General features: G+C 34.5%; 1 protein-coding gene across 3 annotated transcripts in view; it reads right to left on the bottom strand.

Moving 5' to 3' along the window:
• Positions 1-21,634, bottom strand: part of UBE3D (ubiquitin protein ligase E3D) — a 131,523-nt gene that overhangs the window by 93,360 nt on the left and 16,529 nt on the right. For all 3 annotated transcript variants that reach the window (XM_074333243.2, XM_074333244.2, XM_019729555.3), the window contains exons 4-7: positions 16,103-16,334; positions 10,253-10,322; positions 3,365-3,434; positions 2,290-2,398 (exon numbers count right to left, since the gene is read on the bottom strand). In XM_074333243.2, the coding sequence (XP_074189344.2) occupies positions 2,290-2,398; positions 3,365-3,434; positions 10,253-10,322; positions 16,103-16,334 (481 nt within the window). The remainder of the gene's footprint in view (positions 1-2,289; positions 2,399-3,364; positions 3,435-10,252; positions 10,323-16,102; positions 16,335-21,634) is intronic.

The following is a 21,634-nucleotide window of genomic DNA, read 5'->3' as shown; positions in this document are numbered from 1 at the left end:
CCGGCTAGGTGTTATTTTCGGGAAACACGGTATATAGATAGAAAAAAATATTGAAGTACACATATCAGATTGTTTATGTTTACCTTCAAATACTATTATATAGCAGGACAAGAGAGGGGACAAGATGGGGGAACTACCACTTCTTCATATATTCTTCATGTTGTCTGAATGTGACATTCAAGACATTACTCAAGAATGCATTACATTAATTCAAGAATGCATTACATTAATTCAAGAATGCATTACTTTTATAAAAAAGAAAATTAAAAAAAATTAAATATATATTAGCAGTCGGTTTAAAAAGTTCCTACTGATTTTTCATTTGAAAACCTTGCAATAAAAAAATTAAAACCAATAGATGATTTTATAAAGAAGATGTGGTATATATACACAATGGAATACTATTCTGCCATAAGAAAAGATGAAATAGTACCATTTGCGACGTGGATGGATCTTGAGATTATTATGTTGAGCGAAAAAAGTCAGACAGAAAAAGTCAAGAACCATATGATTTCACTGATATGTCGTATATAAAACTGAAAACAACGAAAGAACAAGACAAGCAAATGAAGACACAAAAACTCATAGACACAGACACTAGTTTAGGGGAAGTGGACTGGTAGATGAGGGTAAAAGGCATCAAATATATGGTGATGGAAGGAGAACTGACTCTGGGTGGTGAACATACAATGTGATATGTAGATGATGTGTTACAGAATTGTATACCTGAAATCTATGTAACGTTACTAACAATTGTCACCCCAATAAACTTCAATTTATAAAAAATTAAAACTAATTTCAGACTATGAGGTGTATTTAGTATCAACTTCAGTCAAAAAATATTTAGCTTTTGATAGAAATTACCTGGAATTACAGAAGCATGGGGTTGTCACAATGGACAGGCAGCTACAAAGCCAAACCTAGTAACAACCTTCATCTCCTTTCTTTTAGCTACCTTGTTTCTCTATTGTCTTTTGAGTTCCTTGATGGCATTTTTGCTCTATCCTGAGTACTAGAAACAGTGCCTTTCAAATAAAAATGTGTTCAATATATGCTGACTCGTGAATAAAACAGGTAAGAGGCAGAGAAGAGACTTGGGCCCTGATTCTTGGATTTTGCATAAATGTCCAAAATTCTTTTCTGCAGCACCTTCTTTTACATGAAAACAGTGTAACATTAGATGCTTGTGATACATGTAGGGGATGATTCTGCTTATTACAAGAGCCTCTTCTCCAAAACTTGGCTCTACTTCTCAAACATCAAAGTGTTGGCACAAGGATTTCGAAGAGCTACCTGCCCTCCCATGTTCACTGCAGCATTATTTACATAAACCAAGATGTACAACCAACCTGAAACTCCAACATCAGATGAATAAAGAAAATGTGGCATATATATACAATGAAATATTATCTTAAAAAAGAAGGAAATCTTGTAATATGTGACAACATGGATAAACCTTGAGGACATTACACTAACTGAAACATGCCAGAAACAGAAGGACACATACTGTATAGATTCCACTTATATGAGGAATCTCAAATAGTCTCATAGAAGTAGACAATAGAATGGTGGTAGCCAGGGGCTGGAGGGAGGGAGAAATGAGGAGATGCTAATCAAAGGGTATAAAGTTTCAGTTGGGCAAAATGAATATGTTCTGGACATCTGCTGTACAACTTTGTCCCTATAATTAACAATACTATAGTATGCGCTTAAAAATCTGTGAAGAAGGTTCTCACATTAAGTGCTCTTAGCACAAAACAATACACAAACAAAAAGAAACATGCATAAAAGTATCAAATAGGAAAAAAAAAACACGTGAGAGACAGAACTGTGCTATACTAACCAAGAAAAGCCATTAAAAACTGAGAGTGAAAAACTTTATTTTGGGGTGTGAGCTTCTAAAGAGTAGGAATCAGGTTTTATTTCTCTCTATTTCCCTAATGCTTAGCCCATGGAGGCACTGGATCATTTGTTATTAAGTAAAGGGAGTTTGATTTGTGAATTAAACCTGATATTACAAATTCAATTTTTTGACTATCACTTTACTTATTTTTTAATTTTATTATGTTTGTTGGGGTGATACTGGTTAATAAAATTATAGAGGTTTTAAGTGTACAATTCTATAATACATCATCTGTATATTACATCGTATATCCACCACCCAAAGTCAAATTTTTGATCAATTATTTTCTAGACCTGAGAATTAGGAAAATAGAATGACAAAAACTAAAGAATTTCAGAGACTCTGGATTACTAGACTACAAAAAGCGAGGTGAAATAATGTCTTACCAAGATATATGCTTTGCCGTCGTGACCTTGAATACTGAATCTAAAAGTGCTTCTAGCAGAGGAGAGTTCCACCAGACACTGGGCGATAACGCTCTGTACAAACTGAGACCTGTTTGAACAGAAATCAATTTTCACAATGTATCTCTCATAATAACTCTAACGGGCAAGATGAGCCAAGAATACTCACAGGGTAACTAAAACGCAGAGGCATGTGCATGCTAGACTTTTCTATATGCTGCTCATTCCCTCACAATCTGTGCTAATGCAATCAATATATTTTAATGTAATTGTGTTTGCTCTAGTCTTCTTATATCCTACTCTCCAATCCTTAATACATTTTCCACCCTACACCTAACTATTTTCTGCTACTGAATAAAAAAATACCACGTTAGACAAGTCAAGTCAATATTCCATTTGTACTTGAGCACATTAAACAGTGAATAGCTAAGTTAAAAAAGGTGAGAAATCTGCTCCCAAACATTAGACAGTATTATCTACAATATTTTCCATTTGGATCCTATCAAAGTGTCAGGTCTGAGACACATAAAAATATTCTTTATCGGAGGATAAAGTTCAAGGTTATATTCAGATTGCCATAATTTTTAGACATCAATAAATGAACTGAAATAAAGACATACTATAGCTAACTTTTGTTTGCAAACTAAAAAGATTCAAAGAAAAGAAACACTAATGGATTTAGTGGTTAAAAACCATTTTTTTTTAAAACACAGGAGTCATGTGAAAACTGACCCATGTTTCAAATTTTAAATAAGTCAAATTAAAACCAGGAATAATTGTTCAAAAACCCATCGATGATTAGGTATAAGACCTTGAATATCTGGAACATAGAAAGCACAAAAACCTTTCAGAGTTAGATTTATATGAGCACATTTCTCTATACCATTATATAAGCAAACCATAAACAAATCCTCAAGTCGTTTACATGTGTAGTTTGGTTCAACTAACCTTTCCAGATAAAGAGAAGTATAAATAAAAACAAATTCCCAAATAACTAACTGTACCTATCTTTCCCTGTATTTTAAATTACAGAATAAACTTAATGTGCTATTTGTACCTTGGTATGACGGGAAAATTTCTCTCAGATGGCTGAATCATTATCTCTGTCATATAAAACTTAATGGTTTCTAGAAACAAAAAATAAGAAAATTACAAATCTCCCCAATACACTAACATTCAGTAAAACTTTTTTAAAAATGACCTAGTTTAAGAAGACAAAGCATTGATGATTACAAGGAGACAGTCCTGAGACTTTAAACAGCTTGATGTGATGTCAGAAGAGCATGCCCGAAGTGAATCTAGTGCAGCAAGACTGATCACACACATGGAAGGTGATAAAAATTAGTCACATCACAACCATAGCTCACTTATCTAGAAATTAATCATTTGGTTTCCTCATTTCTATAGAGTAGCCACAAACCTAGAAGTCACTGAAAAAAGGCTTTTTATTCATAGCATCTCAAAGCCCTTGCACAGATGCTGTGAACCTCACATTAGTATTTACCCAGAATTTCACTGAGTCTATAAATGTGTAATTTCCAGCAAATGTGGTTATCTGATTATTTAGTTTACAGTGAAATTTAAACAGTAAACTAAATAATAGAAACAAATATAAACGCAATCAATTTGGGTTTTTACAAAATCCACAAAAAATGTTTGCTTTCACTAATAATGGAGGAAATGCAAACTAAAACAAGATTTTTTTAGAATCAAATAAATAAAAGAATTTTAATAAGATGCAGCTCTGATGAAGACATGGAGAAATGAATACACATTCACATACTGCAGTCGAGAGTTGAAAGTGATAATAGATTTCTGAAAAGTTACTTGGCAAAGTCCTTAAAAATGTGTATATATTTTGACAACATAAACACCTAAGAATTTATCTCAAAGAAATACTCATAGATATCTGCAGAAATTTACCTAAAGATGCTCATAAAAATATTAATAGAAAAATACTGAAAACAAATTAAATATCTAAAAACTGAAGATGGCTGGGTTAAACAATTATACACTTAGGGAAGAGAATTCTAGGTGTTCATTAAAATACTGTACAAAATAATTTTTAATTGTTTTAATAAAATGGAAGGTTGTTCCTAATATTTTCTGAAAATGTTCTCAATTGCTCAATACAACCTAGAGAAAAAGGCAAAAAAATAAAATTGACAGTTTAACAGATTATTATATATCTAGATGAATTCATGATGATGAATTTATCTAGTTCTCCTTAATCAATTTTCATTTTGCTATTTTGAAGTCATGTTATTAGGTACAGAATTGAACCATTTAACATTATGAAGCATCTCTTTTTTGCCAGCTGTTGTTAAAATACAATTTAATTTCATAATTTTATTCCTACAAGGTATTATTATTATTGTTTTACACAGTTAATATTCATTTAGTGTCACCTATATATACTTACCCTTTTTTATCATTCCTTCTTGAACTTATACCTTCTATATGGGATCATTTTCTTCTACCTAACAGTGATATACACGTAGAATTTATTTTACTAATAAGAAACCATTATAGGGGGATTATCTCAGGTTTTCTTTTTTTGGTCAGAAAATATATTTATCTTTGTCTTGATTCTTGCATACCAGGACATTTTCACCTGAGATGAAATCCTACCTGGGTTAACCTTTGTGCACAATGACACTTTATTCTACTGTCTTTAAAAAACTGCTGTTCCTTTGAAGGTGATCTGTCACTTTTCTTTGGTTGCTTTTAAGATTTTCTCTTTGTTTTTTATTTTTCTGCAGTATCACTCTGATATGTCTAGCTATAGATTTCTTTTTATTTATCTTACTTGAGCCTCATTCAATTAGAATTCACTGGACTTCCTGAATTGTTGTTCTTCATCACTTTTGTAAAATTCTCAGCAATTATCTCTTCAAATATTGCCTATGCTCCATTCTATTTCTCTTTTCCTTCCAGAAGTCTGATTAAACATACAATAGATCTTCTCAGTGTGTTTTCTGTCTCTTACTCTCTCTTCTATATTTTTTGCCTTCTTGTCTCTCTGTGCTGGATTCCAGATTGTTCTTCTCATCAAGCTTTTGTTCATTAATTCTTTTCTGCAAGTTGTACATAGTATGCCGTTAAACTACCAAGTTTTAAATTTCAATTATAATACATTTTTTTAGAAATTCTATTGTGAATCTTTTCCAAATATGCTTACTGTTAGTTTCCTTTTCTTTTCAATATATTCAAACTTGCCCTTCATATTGTTAAATATAGTAAGCATAATTGTTTTACAGTTTACATCTGATCATTCCAAAAACAGAAGTCTGTTTCTATTCTTTGCTGTTTGGGTTGTTGGAAGTTCTTGTCAGTGAAAATATAGTTAACTTGTTTGCTTATTTATCTTTGGTTATATGGTGAACATTGCACTTGACAAATTATTTTTGGGAATCACATGAATTTTACAATGAAGTATTTTCCTTCAGAGGTGATTTGCTTTTGATATTGCCAGGCACATGGTGTTAGATCTATCACAAGGCAGATTAACCAAGTTCAAGACTTAAAGTTCCCTAAAGACCCAAAGGATTGATACCTGTCTATACCTCCACGGGGCTGGTCCATTTCTGATTCACTGTGAGGGTATGGTCCTTTACGGTCTCATATCGTTGTGCAGACAGTCACCTACTAGGTTCCCATCTTGTATAGCCTTTGATTCCTGTTCTTACTCATCAAATCAATCTAAATAAAGGTTATATTTTTAGAGAATTAGAAAATCGTACTTTTTATGCTAACCTCTTTTGAGTTTGCCTTTGTGGTAACTTGCCCACATATTTTCCATTTATCTTGCTCTTCATTCCTTCTGTGGATTACATTTATCATTTGATATCTTCCGATTTGGCCCGAAAAACTTTCTTTAGCATTGTTTGCAGAGAAGGTTTGCTAATAATGCATTCTTTCCATCTATTCATACGAAAATATCTTTATTTTTCCTTGATTTTTGAAGGATAGTTTTGCTGGATATAGAATTATTAGTTGACAGGTGATCCTCCCAACCCATTCAGCATTTTGAATATCTCATTTTGGTGTCTTCTGGCTGTCATTATTTCTGTAAGAAGTCAGTCTAATTGTATCATGAAATGCCCATATAGGACGTTTTTTCTCTTGCTACTTTCAAGATTCTCCTTTCACCTTGGGTTTTTATCAGTTTGTTTAAAATGTGTCTAAATACATAGAAATGTATTCTTTGTGCTTACCCTACTTGAGTTTCATTGCAATTTTTGGATCTGAAAGTTAATATTTTTCACCAAACTTGCCAAGATTTCAGCCATTTTTTCCTATGTATTTTTTCCCCCAACCCTTTCTTTTTCTACTCATTTTCTGCGACTCCAATTACACATAAATTGAAACACAATCTTGTCCCACAAATCTCTGAGGTTCGGTTCATTTTTCTTCAGACTTTTTTTTCTGTTTTTGGATTGGTTAATTTTCACTAATCTATCTTAAAGTTCAATGATTTTCTTCCTTCTGTCATCTCAAATATGAGGTTTAGCTAATCTAGTGAATTCTTCTTTAGTTACCATACTTTTCAGCTCTATAATTATCAATTGGTGCTTTCTTTGAAGTTTCCAATCTATTGAGATTTGCTATTAGTTCACTCAAGAGGTTTTTAAAAATTCTTTGCCATATTTATAACATCTCTGTCTGCTAAATCTAGTATTTGTGGTTACTCAGCACCTGTTCATTGAGTTCTGTTTTTTCCTTGAAAATGAATTGCTCTTTTCTGTCTCTTTGCATGCCTAATAATTTCTAGATGGAAGTACGTATTACATGCCACAATTCTGAATTTTATTTTGTTCTTTTAAGTGTTGTCTGTTTAGATATAGTAATCAATGAACTAGCCTGGACTCAAACTGTGAAATGTCTTTCCACAGTATGTAGCCACTAATGGCTCTGCTCAGTTTTATTTTGTTTAGCCTGGCTCCCTAGTGAGTATTTAGTATACCTGCATAGGTTAGCTGTCAGCAAATCTGGGGAGAACTGCTCAAATACCTCAAGCCAGTAAGGCTTCCACTTTCTGATGCCCATATTGTGTGTGTATTGACGAATGCAATCTCAGGCATGGCAAATCCACAGGTTTCCCCAAGCTTTCAATTCTTATTGGACTCTCTGGCATCTCCTGTGTGCATGTATATTTTAGCAGAAAGCCAGGGTTGTGTGAAGAGTTGTCATCTCAGCCCTTCCATGGCCCTTTTGCTCCCCAAATTTTTCTCTTTAATTTCTAGTTTCTCTTTTGTCTGTCATAAGCCAAATCTACCACCTGTAGACAATAAACCTGTGGATTTTTTCCTGTCCAAGTTCAGGTGGGGAAAATGGCAATGCCCCCGTGCAAGAAGGTAAAAAATTTGCCATTCTAACCCAATGCAGTAGCAGTTTCGCATAACTAAACCCTTCTCAAATCACTGCTTCATTTTGATCTTCCAGCTGTTTTCTTAAGAATTTTCTGAATTTGTACAGTCTTATACTTGTTTTCTACAAAATGGAATTGTCTAGTTTCTTTATGCTACTATTTTTGGAAATGATGTCCGACTAATTTACTTTTAGAGTAGATGTGAAAATAGCTCTTACATCACCCCCCACACACTCACACATATTGACCTCCTAATATACTTATGTATTACATCATAAAGATTTTTGGTTAATTCTATATTTAGTGTTTATATATTGTGACTGTAATGATACCATGTTTCCTTTCTTGTTCAACTTTCTGTTTTCCTGCAGTGCAGAGCTACTTTCTTTTTCATGTATTTAGCTTTCCAAGCACCTTTAGCTAATTCTTCCAATATGATAAAGTGACTTGTCTCAAGATTATCTGTTACATGTAGTCAAACAAATAAAAGATTTTATCAGTTTCACCTTACAACTGAAAATGTCTTTACTGCAATCTTCTCTCCCCTGGATCCAATCTAGGCTATTATTCTCTAGGCCTGCCACACATCTGTCACCTGAGACATCCCTGTCTTGCTCTCCTATGTTGGATAATTTGTTTTCCAAATCCCATATTTTCTCTTTTGAGTTTAAATCCCTAGTTTTGGTGATAAATTCCCTGTGGTAGATTCCTAAGTTAAATATACCTTTGAGATCTATATTTTGAAACCTTGTTATTTCCAGAAAATTTATGAAGGTATTGCTTCATTGTCTTCAGCTTTCAATACCGCTGTTAAGAAGTTCCTTAATTTTATCTTCTAGTCCTTTGATTAGCTTCTTAAGTCATTATATCTTTACTTCTCATAACTAAACATTCTCTGAATTATGGAGGCATTATTATTTAATTTCTTCAAGGACATTTATTATGCTTTTTAAAGATCTTCTTCTATTGTATACATAATTTGTTTCTTCTCAGTGCTTTTACTCTGCTTACTTGATTATTTATTTGCTTTTGTCTCTTTCATGTTGGAGGTTTCCTTAACTATTTGTTGGTTCTCAGCAATCTATTCACATGTAAATGTAAGGTAAAGGAGGAAGCTTTTGGGTGTAGGTACAAGGCTTGTTGACCATAGGATGGCTGAATATAAGCTGAATTTTTGTTGAACTATAAATCAATGTCTGCAAATCTTTTCTCTAGTTAGTACTCTTCCATTATTCCAACACAGGGTTCTCTAATCTCCTCCCTTGAGAATATAAACAAGTTGCAAGTGGAGGAGAAGACTCAGGAGTCTTAGCGCTCCATGTGTAAACTTTGAATTAACCTCCTGCTTCTATCTGGCCCTTTGTCTCAGACTGCCTGCCCTGTTATCTGCTGCCTCCAAATTCCGACCAGTTCTGGGGTTCGACAGTGAGTATGGACTCACTTCTCATCTGAATGATCTTCTGAAGACACCTAGGCTGCAGCACCCCAAATGCAAGTGTGTTCCCACACATCTGTCAGCTTTACAGCTTCCAAAAGAAGTTTGCTCACACCTCTTGTTTACATCATTGTTGTCTCCTCTCCGTTTCTCTTTGTCTCTGTGGATGTACATCTTGTTTTATTCCTGAACTAACATTTTGACTGGGCTTCAGGGAAGAATGAAAAGAATCTAAAAAAAATCAATTCACCTTATTTAACTTAGACAGGCCTCTTAGTTGTTGCTTAAGACACTTGCTTTCATTCTCCAAAAGTAACATTCCCCAAAAGTAACATTTACTACTACTACTCATTCTTCCTTTACTGTTCACTCTGAGCAAGTAACTACTTACAAGATTTTGATGATTTAAAATATAAACAACACCCCATCCACCTTCCCTTAAGTATAATAGCTTCACTTAAGTCTTCTAATTATATTAAAAACAATTATTCATCACCCACAAAGTTAATACAGCATGTTGTAGCTCTCTAGATAGTTTTAAACTCTATCTTTAAATAGCGATGAATTTTAATTATCAGGATTTGTATTATATTTTGGACTGGTATAACATAGACTTTCTATAAAATATAAGTAGCATTACTGGGGAAAAGAACAAGGAACAGAGTACAAAACTCAGAATGTGTTTTCTTCCATTTCAACAGGTTCTCTCCCACCACCAGCCCCAAAATACAGCCCTGGGGAAGAGGGCAGCCAAGAAAAACAACTTCTTCATTATCTCTGGCAACCAACTCTCCTGATCAAGTAGTTGTATTAAGAAAAATCTCCAATCTTCTTTAAGACAGACCCAAGTACAAATTTTATACTATTGTTTTAAGTCTACAAACAGGATATGAAATATTAAAAAAGAACCAATATCTTAATGCTCACAACTCAATACTATGTACTTACAAAGGTCAAAATACACAAAGCTCTTATCACATTGGATGATATATTAATTGATTTCTATTTTAAAAAGTAGCAAGTCTACAACATATATTAATCATCTTTCATCTATATTTCCTATAAAATCTCCATCTCCTCCTATTTTTTTTTTTAACAAAAAGACAATCATTTTAGATTTTTTATTACCAAATTCTTACCTGATGACATGGTCTCGCCCAACATTACCTTGCAACGCTTACAAATTACTTTGGTATTTGCCTTTGGTTTCTGTAGAACACAAAAAATGTCATTTAAATGTCATTCGGCTTTCCTTAAAAGGAATATATAATTTTAACATAGTCTCTAAGGTATATATTGAACTTTACATTTTATTTTGCCCTCTCCTAAATACTGGGAATACATTTAGCTTGTATGCATAAATCACATGCAGAGATATTTTTTTTCAAGTCTAAAGACAGAATAATAACAGATTGATTTTTCCAAACCTAGCCACTTCTTGATAATCTAAATGTTGCCAAATAATTTAAACAGGAAGCACCTAACATTTCTAAAAAACATCCAAATATTCTAATCATTTAGAATTGGCAGATGGTGGGCAACAAAAGCAGAGAAGGTAGGTGAGTTGCCCTAACTCATGTGTCTAGAAAACAGAAGAATTAGAACTTGAACTCATATTATTTCCATTTCTAGTCCAGTTTAACGTACGTAAAAGTAATCTATAATTTGTAATCACCTATTAGAAGTTAAAAATATCTAACCCATTCATATAATTTTATTTTTCCATTTAAAACATGCATTGTAACGGGAAAGATGAATAGTGTTTTAGGACAAATTCCTGAAACAGTCTTAAACTTCAAAAATTCAAATTCATCATTTGGGATACAGACTAAATAGCTAGCATTCACTTAATCATTAAGTAAACAAAAAAATGCTCTGAGATACAGAGAAGAGAGGGTGGTTACCAGAAGTGGGATTGGGGGAGGGGAGGTGCAAAAATGGGTGAAGGGAGTCAAAAGGGACAAACTTTCAGTTATAAAATAAATAAGTCACGGGGATGTAACGTACAGTATGGCAACCATAGTTAATTATACTATATTGTACATTTGAAAGTTGCTAAGAGAGTAAATCTTAAAAGCTCTCATCACAAGAAAAAAGTTTGTAATTAGGTTTGTGACAGATGTGAACTAGACTTATTGTGATGATCATCTTGCAATATGTACAAATAGCGAATCATTTTGTTGTACACCTGAAAGTAATATACATAATGTTACATGTCAATTATACCTCAATAAAATTTTTTTTCCTGATTTGCAGTTTGTTGTAAGAGGTTGTTATAAGCAACAGCACAGTAGTTAAGAGCCCAGCATCTGGGGCCAGATTTCCAAAGTTCAAATCCCAATTCTGTTATTTACTAGACTTGTGACCTAGGGCAAGTTAATTACCTTGTTTTGGTTTCATTTCACATCTGTGAAATGGAGTTAATAGTAGTGTTTAACTCATAGAGCTGTTTATTAGCATTTAGAAAGGAGTATTACAAAGAACTGTCCTAGGTACATGGGAACTGCTAGGGGGACATTACATAACTATAATACACTTTGGGCACACATCATTCAAAAAATGATCAAAAAACCCATACTTTCCCACAATGGAACCAACTGTTTGCCTTTTACTGGACAGCCACTGTGCATTAAGAATCCAAAAAAGAATGCTCTTTTCAATCCATAGTAATACTTTGTTAAAGCCATATAGTATTTCTCTCACCCAGATATATCGCAACATGGCACAAGTCATATAAAAGTGGGCAGGGAGAAGAAAGTTCTGCAACTCTGGCCACTTGAAGTCATCTCTCTTGGGAAACCTCAGATATAGTGCTGGTCTAAGTGAGGACATACAGTGACTTTCTGATGTGGGGTAACATATGGATTAATCTAAGGAATAAGTCTAAGCAGACTAGCATAAGGGAGTACAATTACATAAATAATTATTTCCTGAAAAATTGTATAGGAAGCACATTTAAAATGAGTCCCATGGATGCGCTGTTGGTAACTGATAGAGCTGATATTTATATTCAGGTTCCTCAGATGCTAAAGCTTATGCTTATGAGCACTACGCCAAGAGTTTGCCAAACCAATTCATGGAATCAATTCAATGGATTACAGCCTGAATTATTTTTTAATGAAATACAATAGAATAGAAAACATCACAGTGCTTTAAACATAGGATAAGAACTACTTCAAGAAAGTTTTACTTCAGATGTGTTTATATATGTATGTGTTTATTATCAAATCTTGATGTAAAAAAAATGTATTTTTTGCTTTAGTTAGAGGTCAATAAAGTCAAAAGCCACAGACACGGAAACCAAGGCAAGTGCCAATTTGTTCAGGTCCAAGCAAGGTTACAGGAAAAAGACAGCTCAGAAACCAGGTATGCTCAGAAACCAGCTGTTAAGTTTGACATTTTGGCAGTTTCATGCTTTCTTACAGTAAAATCTCTCTGTATGGCTCCAACTTGGTATTAAAGACACTTTTTAAAGGATCCTGTTTTGTACAAGTCAGATCATCCTCATTAAGCCTTACCAAAAACTAAGCGTTTTACCAAAAACGAATACAGGGTATTGAAGTAGCAATGCTTGAGAAGAAGGGATTTTTCTATTCAAAGCATAAAATATTTCATCAGGTACACTGTTATGCATTTCATTTATTTATAGCACATTTCACTTTGTCTTTCAATGAAGCAGGAAAAGTTTTATGTTGGTTTGTTTTTAAAATAAGATTCTACCTTCTCAAGACATAGGTAATCGAGATTTTAAAATCTGATCAATAAAAAGCAAATTACCTCAACCAACCAAATGTGTGGATTTTGATTCACCAAACTGACAGTAGAATATGCTTTTAATACAGTTGGTAAATTCTGCATATGGCCTGGATTGTATCAAGTAATAACTGTTAATTTTGTCAGGTGTAAAAATGACACTGGTTATTAAGTAAAAAAGAAAAACCCATATAGAGATGAAATGACATAATGTCTGGGATTTGCTTTAAAGCACTTTACACACACACACAAAAAAAAAATAATTAAAAGGAGAGATGAAGCATACTTTATAAATCAAGATAATTGGTATCCTGAGGTTCATAATTCTATTTTTTTTACATTTGTGACTATTTACAAAGTCCAACAGGTTATTCGAAGAAAATAAAAAAAGATATCCTTATGGATTTAACAAAACAAATTACTCAAATCAATAAATTATTGCTAAGTACCCCAGGAAAGGGAAAAAAAAGATAAAGGTGATTGTTATACTTACCAGTTATAATCAAAGTTCAATTTCGTTGTCTTTAAAAAGTAGTTTAAAGTAGTTGAAGTGTGGCTATACTTTCTAAGTCTAGAATAATTTTATGAATCTTATATAAGGTAGAGTGCCATCTATCCTTACCATTCCATTATAAGATGTGAAGTTTTTATTAGGTTGATAGACACGAAATATAGCACAAGAGACAACAAAGGCAAAACAGGAAATCTTCAGCGATATCTTTTGAAAACAAAAGGTATATACTACTGCCACAAATAACATACTCTATACTCTAAAGGGGATATTGAAGGACAGAAATAAGTGTTGGACTTTGTTTGTTTATGCAGTTTTTAAATTCAGATCTTTTTAATAAAAATATTATAACAATTTTAATTTTGTTGAAAGAGAAACTCTGCTTTGTAATCCATTTTTCTTGAGCTATGCTTAAAGGAAAGAATAAAGCAAGTTGTGCAATGAAACAGCGTAACAGTGTGAGCACTCTACAGAGCAAACATCAAAGAAAGACATTGTTGTGAACTAATTAAATCAATATATCTGAGAGATGGCACCGCTGCTCAGAGAGGTGGATTAGCTCCTGTCCTCGTTTTTATTTTCCTTTGTGTTGTTTCAATTTCTAAGGACCCTTTATATTGTCTTCCCCAAAAAAATGTTTCCCAAGAGATACCATTAGGATGCTGTGTCACCATGTGACATTTCAAAACCCGGCTAGATGGCTAGACTGGATGATGTGAGAAATAGGTTTTCAATAGCACAGAATAGCCTTGTTCCCACAGGAACCTTGAGAGAACTGTTTAAGCAGTCCCTCTGAATTTATGTTACTATTTTGGTCATAGGCATACTCTTTCAACTGCTGCAATAAGCAATTGAAGTGAAATTTCCATCTAGGCTAACTTGAAAACAATCTTGTCAACAGCAGCATGTCATGATAGTAATTTCCCAGTCTCCTTGATACTAAAAACTGTAGTGTCTGAATATGAAGGGTCTTCCTTTAACACACAGGACAGTTGTTCACAAGAGAAATTCTTGTTAAGTGGCATCCTATAACTGATAAAGACAAACATGAAGAATATATTTTGATTTACAGTGTAGAGTTTATCTAAAAAGGGAAACTCATAGTTTCTCTTAATCTTTCTCCACCCCTGTCATGCAGGGTCTCTGATCCTGCTCCCCGCACAAGAACGCAGGACATGGTGAGGCCAAAAAGGAACAACAACGGAGCCATGCATAGGGGAGTCATACCACTATAGTTTCGCTGGTGGCTGGTCGAGACACAAAAGCAAAAATCTGCCAGTACCCCAACAGGGGATCTTCCTGTACCCCAGTCTCGCTGGCTGCCAGGGGAGACACAGGAAGTAGGATCCACAAGATCCGCAATCCGCCATCCGCTTCTCTGCCAACCAACCAACCAACCCACCTCCTAGCGTAGCCACAGCAGTTATATCAGTGGCTGATGGCTAACAGGTAACAGCTGATGGCCATCTAATAACTGAGCCAGCACCTTTCCACGTGAGGCTGAGAGCCTGGAAACTGCTCTCTGGGACTCTGTCCCCATAACACCTCTTCCACTTACACCCTCCAAATATTTTTTAAAATGTATTGTTTAATCATAACAATGAAAGTTAATATAGTATTAGTATACAAATTTAAATTAAAATATAATTTTAATATAACCATATTAAATATAATTATAACAGGTTTATATTAACTTCTTACCATTTATCTTTTAAAATTATAGAAGGCTAAAGCACTATAATTTAAAATGAACCATATTTAGGTAAAGGGATTTGTCTTTATGGTGAGAGATGAGGCACATAAATAATTATAACAATTTAACCTTGATACTTGATGAACTTCCTTAATCTCCCTCAAAATAGAAAATAATTCTATAAACTAACTTATAGTCTAAGAGCTAAACAACTGCTGCGTATTTCCTGAAGTGGCTCAGTTCTCATTACAAAAATTACATGAGTTCTAAACGAAATTTAACATGCATTACTTTTGTTCCTACCAATAATCAGATGTTAAATTGAAAATTCTCTGGCAACAATTTTCTTTACGTTTTAAATCACATCTGTATTGACTTGCCATCAGGGGAATGATTTCTCACAAGGGCCAACTCAATACCATTGATTTTCTTTTAAAATAAGGTAAACCACTTGTTCTCTCCAGTGAGAGGAAACTGCCTTTTCCCTGAAGCAACTTTTATAAGCAAGAGCCACATGCCCTCACGTTGTCAGCCACCAACGTAGAGCCTACAGCACCAGCTTCATTTCCAGTTCCTCTTTTTCTTTGATGGCATCTGCTTTTATGACATGAGCCGAAGTCTAGACTCTGGGCAGACACAGGAAAATACCTAGGCCTAACTGTGTAGTGGCTAAACTGTAGCAAGAGAATACTTAATTCAGACTAAGAGGATAAAAATGTACCTTGATCTTGGAATATTGTACTGAAAACAAGAAAGTAGGGCATTTGATTTGTAAAACGGTAACATTCTGAATTCTGTGCATGAAGAAGTCCTCTTCCCCTTCTTCCTTCACCCCTTGTGGGCTGTTTTGCTTTGAGGCCACATGCTCTGGCTATATCAACAGAGCAGAACTGGAGAATAGAGGCAATTGAAAATAATGGATTTCAATCTTTAGAACAGTCTGTGTAACATGACCTGAATTAAGACAAGCTTGGAGAAACCAGTTTCTAAGCCAATCTCTAAATTAGAATTTATTTTGAAAAGATACTTTACCAACTTAAAATGGGTGTCAGAAGAAAGACAGGGCATCTCCGCTGGGGCTAGTTCAGGTCTTGGCTGCCACAGATCACTTCTTAAATTCACCAAGAAGAAAGAGTCTCCAATAAAACAGTCATTCACTTGCGGATGAAGTGGCTTATTAGCAAAGGGGTCCGGATGACAACACCATTCTCCAACTAGAGCTCCCCAGTTCTCACTCGGCAATGGGAGCACCCTGAGAAGCTTCCTGGTGGCAAGACAGGAAAACTGTTTTTTACAGAACAAAACGGAAATGTAGAATTTTCTTAATTCAATCAGTATGAAAGATGAAAGAAACTCATTAACCACATTGCTTGCAGTGTTTATCTCCCACCAGATTACAAAAGTAATATAACGTCACTATAGACAGTTTTGAAAATGCGGACAGGTATAAAGAAAACCAAAATCATCCTTTCCTTACCATCCAAGGACAAGTAACTATTTTGTACATGATGGTATATTTCCTTGCTGCTCTTTCAAGAGACATACTGTGTTTCCCCAAAAGTAAGCCCTAGCAATGATTTTTCAGGATGCTCGTAATATAAAATAAGCCCTACTGCATTTCCCCCAAAATAAGACCAGGTCTTATATTAATTTTTGCTCTAAAAGACGCATTAGGGCTTATTTTATATTACGAGCATCCTGAAAAATCATGCTAGGGCTTATTTTCCGGTTAGGTCTTATTTTGGGGGAAACACAGTAGTTGTGTAAATGCATACAAAGTCTGGGACCAGAGGGCATACACAAAGTGTATCTTGCTTTCATTGTTTTATTTTATTATATCATGATTCTTAATGATTCCATTCTATTCCATAGGAATGCCAAAACTTTTTAGATCATTCCCTCATTGTTAGATATTTAGGTTTTGAGTTTCCCTTTATCAACAACCCTGTGAGGAACATTCTTATTAGAAAATTTGTGTATATACATATGTAAGTACTTCCTCGGGAAAAAAATTCATATATGTGAGATTACAAGCACAAATAATATGCATATTTTTAAACCCAATATCTGTACTGACAACCTGCTTTCCAAAAGGCTATACCAATCTATAATTCTTCCACTTACCTTCTTCAAAATTGAATTTATCATTTTGTATGGGTGAAAATGTTTCCAATACTGCTTTAACTGGCAATTCTTTAATTACAGTGTGATAGAACTGGCTTTTATATTTACTGACCACTGTGTTTCTTCTGTGAATTGTGATCAACAATTATTTTCCAATGAGGTATTAGTGTGTTCTTATTAATTTGTAAAAGTATATTCTATATTAAAAATACTAGTCCTTTGTCTATCATCTGTGACAAATATTTTTTTTTCAGTTATTGCCTTTCAATTTGGTTCACGTCAAATTTAAAATCACCTATCCCTTTCTTTTGTGATTTCTCCTACTACTATTCTTATAATTTTTCTGCTTTGGAATAATTTTAGGTTTAGAGGAACATTACAAAAATAGTACAGACAGTTCTTATATACGTTTCACCTAGGCTTCCCTAATGTTAACATCTTACTTAACCATGGAGGATTTGTCAAAACTATAGGCTTTATCTAGATTTCCCTAGTTTTTCCAGTAACGTTCTCTTTTTCTGTTCCAGAATCCAATTCATGATAACACGTTGCATTTAGTCATTGTGTTTCCCTGGTCACCGTAGTCTGTAGCAATTTCTTAGTCTTTTCTTATTTTTCAGGACTTGAGATTTTTGAAGAGTACTGGTCAGATATTTTGCAAAATATCCTTCAATTTGAGCTTGTCTGATATTTTTTCTCAAGGTTAGACTGGGGTTTTGGGTTTGGGGGAAGAATACCACAGAGGTGAAGTGTCCTTCTCATCACATCATATCAGAGGTTATACCCTATCAATATGACTTATCATTGGTGATGTTAACCTTGATCACTTGGTTAAGATGGTATCTGCTAGGTTTCTCCCTTTGCATACTCTAGTCCTTGGAAATGAGTTATTTATTAAGTCCAGGCCACTAAGGGGGGAGAAATTAAGCTCCACTCTGCTGTTCTTTTTTATACTTAAAACATCATCATAATTAAGTCGTCCCTTATATTTGCTACCAGTTTTGTTAATGGTTTTTCCCCCCTCCCCCGCCCCGAGCAACAACAGACACCTGAGACTAAACCAGGAGGAAAACCTATCTCCATTCTACTCTGAATTAGGAAGATCAGTAATCTAAGGGGAGAAGAAATGAGGAAATTTCAAAATAGTTTATGCTGAGAAAAACTGAGAATAGAAACACGCTCATGGTCTTTCTAACGTCCATGAACACTGCCGATGCTTAAAGCACCTGAATACTTGCACAGCTCTGCTCCTAGCAGCTGAGCCATGTGCTTACAAAGAGTCAACTGTGTTTCATCACAGACCTGTTTATGCCACTTATATGTTAGTTACATAATTTAAACAGAAATGTAAACCAAGGAAATATGAGTTGTTAATCCTCTGAAAACTAAAGATTTCAGACTAGATGAAAGCCAGTTTAAAAAAAAAAAATCACTGATAGGATGTGGGAGATATAACTATAGAACACTAGGGAGAGGAAGAAAAAGTAAAAATCTAGAAGAATTCTGCAACTGATTGCTTCAACAGTGTCTAACTCTTCATTCCACTTTAAAGAAATCCAAACTGGAAATTGTAAATGTTGAATTTTGGATGGCTTAAGTGAGAAAAGCTACAAAATAGTAGAGTCATATTCAACAAAAAAGTATTTATTCCATAAAATGCTAGTAAATTAATGTACATTTGCATGTTTTAAATTAAAATGTTTAAGATTCACATATACTATTTTTCAATGATTCCCCATATTGGCCCTTTGATTCATCAATCAGCTATGAGTCTCATAAAAGGGCAATTACATTATGGAAGACATTTAATTTATAACTCCACAGGACAGAGCTAAGAACAAGAAAGGCTGATTTTAGCTTAATATAAGGAAGAACTTTCCCTTTCAAATTAGGAAATGCTGCACCACCAGCATTATTCAAGCTGCTGAGCATGTTAAAAATATTAAGAAGCAATTCTTTCAACATACATTTTCTAAAAGTCTACTATGAAGCAGGCATTCTGCTAACACAAAACATTAATGCATACAGTCTCTTCTCTCAAGGTACTCATGTTCTAGTAGAAGATACCGACCTATAAACAAATAATAAAACCATAATATAATAAACACTCATGACAGAGTAGTGGTTCTAAATTCTTGTGGGGTGGAGCGGGAGGGGACAGCTCAGAACATTTTGAAAATTCGATGAAAGTTTTATAGCCCCTTTGTTCAAACATACATTCCCACATGCACACAAATTTGGTATATTACTTAGGAGATCTGTGGATTCGCAAAACTAATCCATGAATTCAGGGCAATATATACAAAGTGCTAGGAGAGTAGAGTATATACATGGACTTCAGACAAGAGTTAACACTTGAGCTGACCTTTGAAAGATAAATAGGAGTTCTCTAGGCAATGGACGGAATTAAGGGCATCACAGGTGGAGGAAACAACATGAAAATGGCACCGTATCCATTTAACTTACCACTGCATTTGTAGTGTCTGGCACAGTGCGTGACTCATAGTATAAGCTCTTAAACATTTGTTAAAAGAATGAACAAGTATATTTTGATATCTTTAACATGCAGGGCCCCTGCCTGGGTCTGTCGCATACTGAGATGAAAGGGTTAACAAACCTTTTTCCCTTGATGCTTGAAAATCTAACCTTTGGTTTGACCACCTAGCTCTGTTACCCTAGAAACCTAGTAGATGGTAGGCATCAATTATATTGCTAGGCAACATTGCTTATGGTAAAAATGATCCCTGATGGTAAATTGCATCTGGACTGGGAGGAAGTATGAATGAGCTGTAAATATCTGATGAGGGTGCCATGCTTTGGACTTTCCTGAATGCAGTCCTTTGTGAGGAACTGCAGAAACTATGCCAAAGAATTGTTACGAGTGATACTGGCTGCTTGGGGTGTGAGGCTTCTTCTCAGGGTAGCTCCTGCACCTGCCTGAGGTGGCTCTTGCGCTTTGTACCTGGAACCGTCACATGGGAGACAAGAGTCCCCAGATGAGTGTATGAGCTGTCATGTGCTTGAACTGCTGCAGGATCTCTGCTGAGAGGAACTCCTGAGGTGCCCCTGCTGGCAAGAAATGTGGCCTGTGGTAGTGTTGTGAGTCTGCATGTTTAGTTGAATTCAAGCTTTCTGGTGGGCACAACACACACCTTTTCCATTTAATGCTCACTAAAACTTTGTGAGATAAGAATTTCCATTCCTCTATTACAGAGGAGGAAAGGTAGGCTCAGACATGTTAAATATATCTGTACAAGTTCACAGAGCCAGGAGTGATGAATGAAGCCAGGATCTCAACCCAAGTCTTCCTGGTTCCAAAACTAATTTTTTTCCCTTGGAATATACCCCTTCCCCTGGTAATGCAGAACATCAGTAAGGGACAGTGGCACACTGTGTGAGGTGTTACATGTCAACCTAAGGGGTAGGGACTTGGTTCTACAGATAGGTGCAAAGCATTATAGAATTTTAAGCAGGGAGGTGATAGGTCAGATTTGAATTTTTACAAAGAAAAGGAAGGAGGTAAACAAAAGTGCCTGTTTAGAGTGGGGGTTAGGCCTAAACAGGCTCCTAGATCTTCTCCACCACTAAGATTCTCTGTCTCTTGACATTTTGCGTACCGTCCCAATAAACAGGTCCTCAATGTGGTGCAAAAGACAGCAACGTCAAAGTCTCATACATGATCACAGAAATGAAACTGCACCAAGATTTACAGAGACCTGCGAGACTTGTTGCACATTAGCACAAAATGTGACATTTCAAACTTAACTTGACCACACATCACAGTGAATAAAAGCTATAATGTATCCCATAACTATCTACATAATACATCAGGAGCAAGAAAGTGCCTAATTCACAAGTCCTTGCGAAGATGAAAGTGTAGAGCAGAAATTTTTCTGTTTTGAAAGAGATAAAACCTTTAAGAACAAAAAATGTATTTTAATTACAGTCTACTGGAATTACGTCTATCAACAACTGAAAACTTTGATATGATCTACTTTCTAAGAGAACTTTCAAAATAAAATAGATATTTTTTTCAAGGTAGTTTTTAGGTTAAAAACTTGCAGAAACTCAGAAAAAGCGTGAAATGATCTCTTGAATTGTCTTTCAGCTTAGGACTCTGTGATGAATAGCAGCACATGTTTACAATAAATTAAAATTAGCTAGTTATTTTTAATGCATCTTAAACATAAGCTTTTGGGAGAAATAACTTAAACTAGACAATTGCTATTGATTGATGTTTATTTAAAACTTAAAAATACAGACAAGAAAATGGAATGCCTTAACTTTAAAATCAACCATTAATCAGTGAAAATAACAATGGTTATAACATAGAGTTTTACAGATTGAATTATAACCAAATGGACATTAAGAATTTTAAGAATAATATCAAATATCTAAAGCTCAAATATGGCTACTGGAATTTACATAAATTCAGCTGGC

Source organism: Rhinolophus sinicus, chromosome 2, assembly GCF_057876585.1.
Source record: "Rhinolophus sinicus isolate RSI-liver-muscle chromosome 2, RSI-T2T, whole genome shotgun sequence".
Lineage (NCBI taxonomy): Eukaryota > Metazoa > Chordata > Mammalia > Chiroptera > Rhinolophidae > Rhinolophus > Rhinolophus sinicus.
The sequence above is the reverse complement of the archived record's forward strand: the minus strand, read 5'-3'. Positions and strand labels throughout refer to the sequence as shown.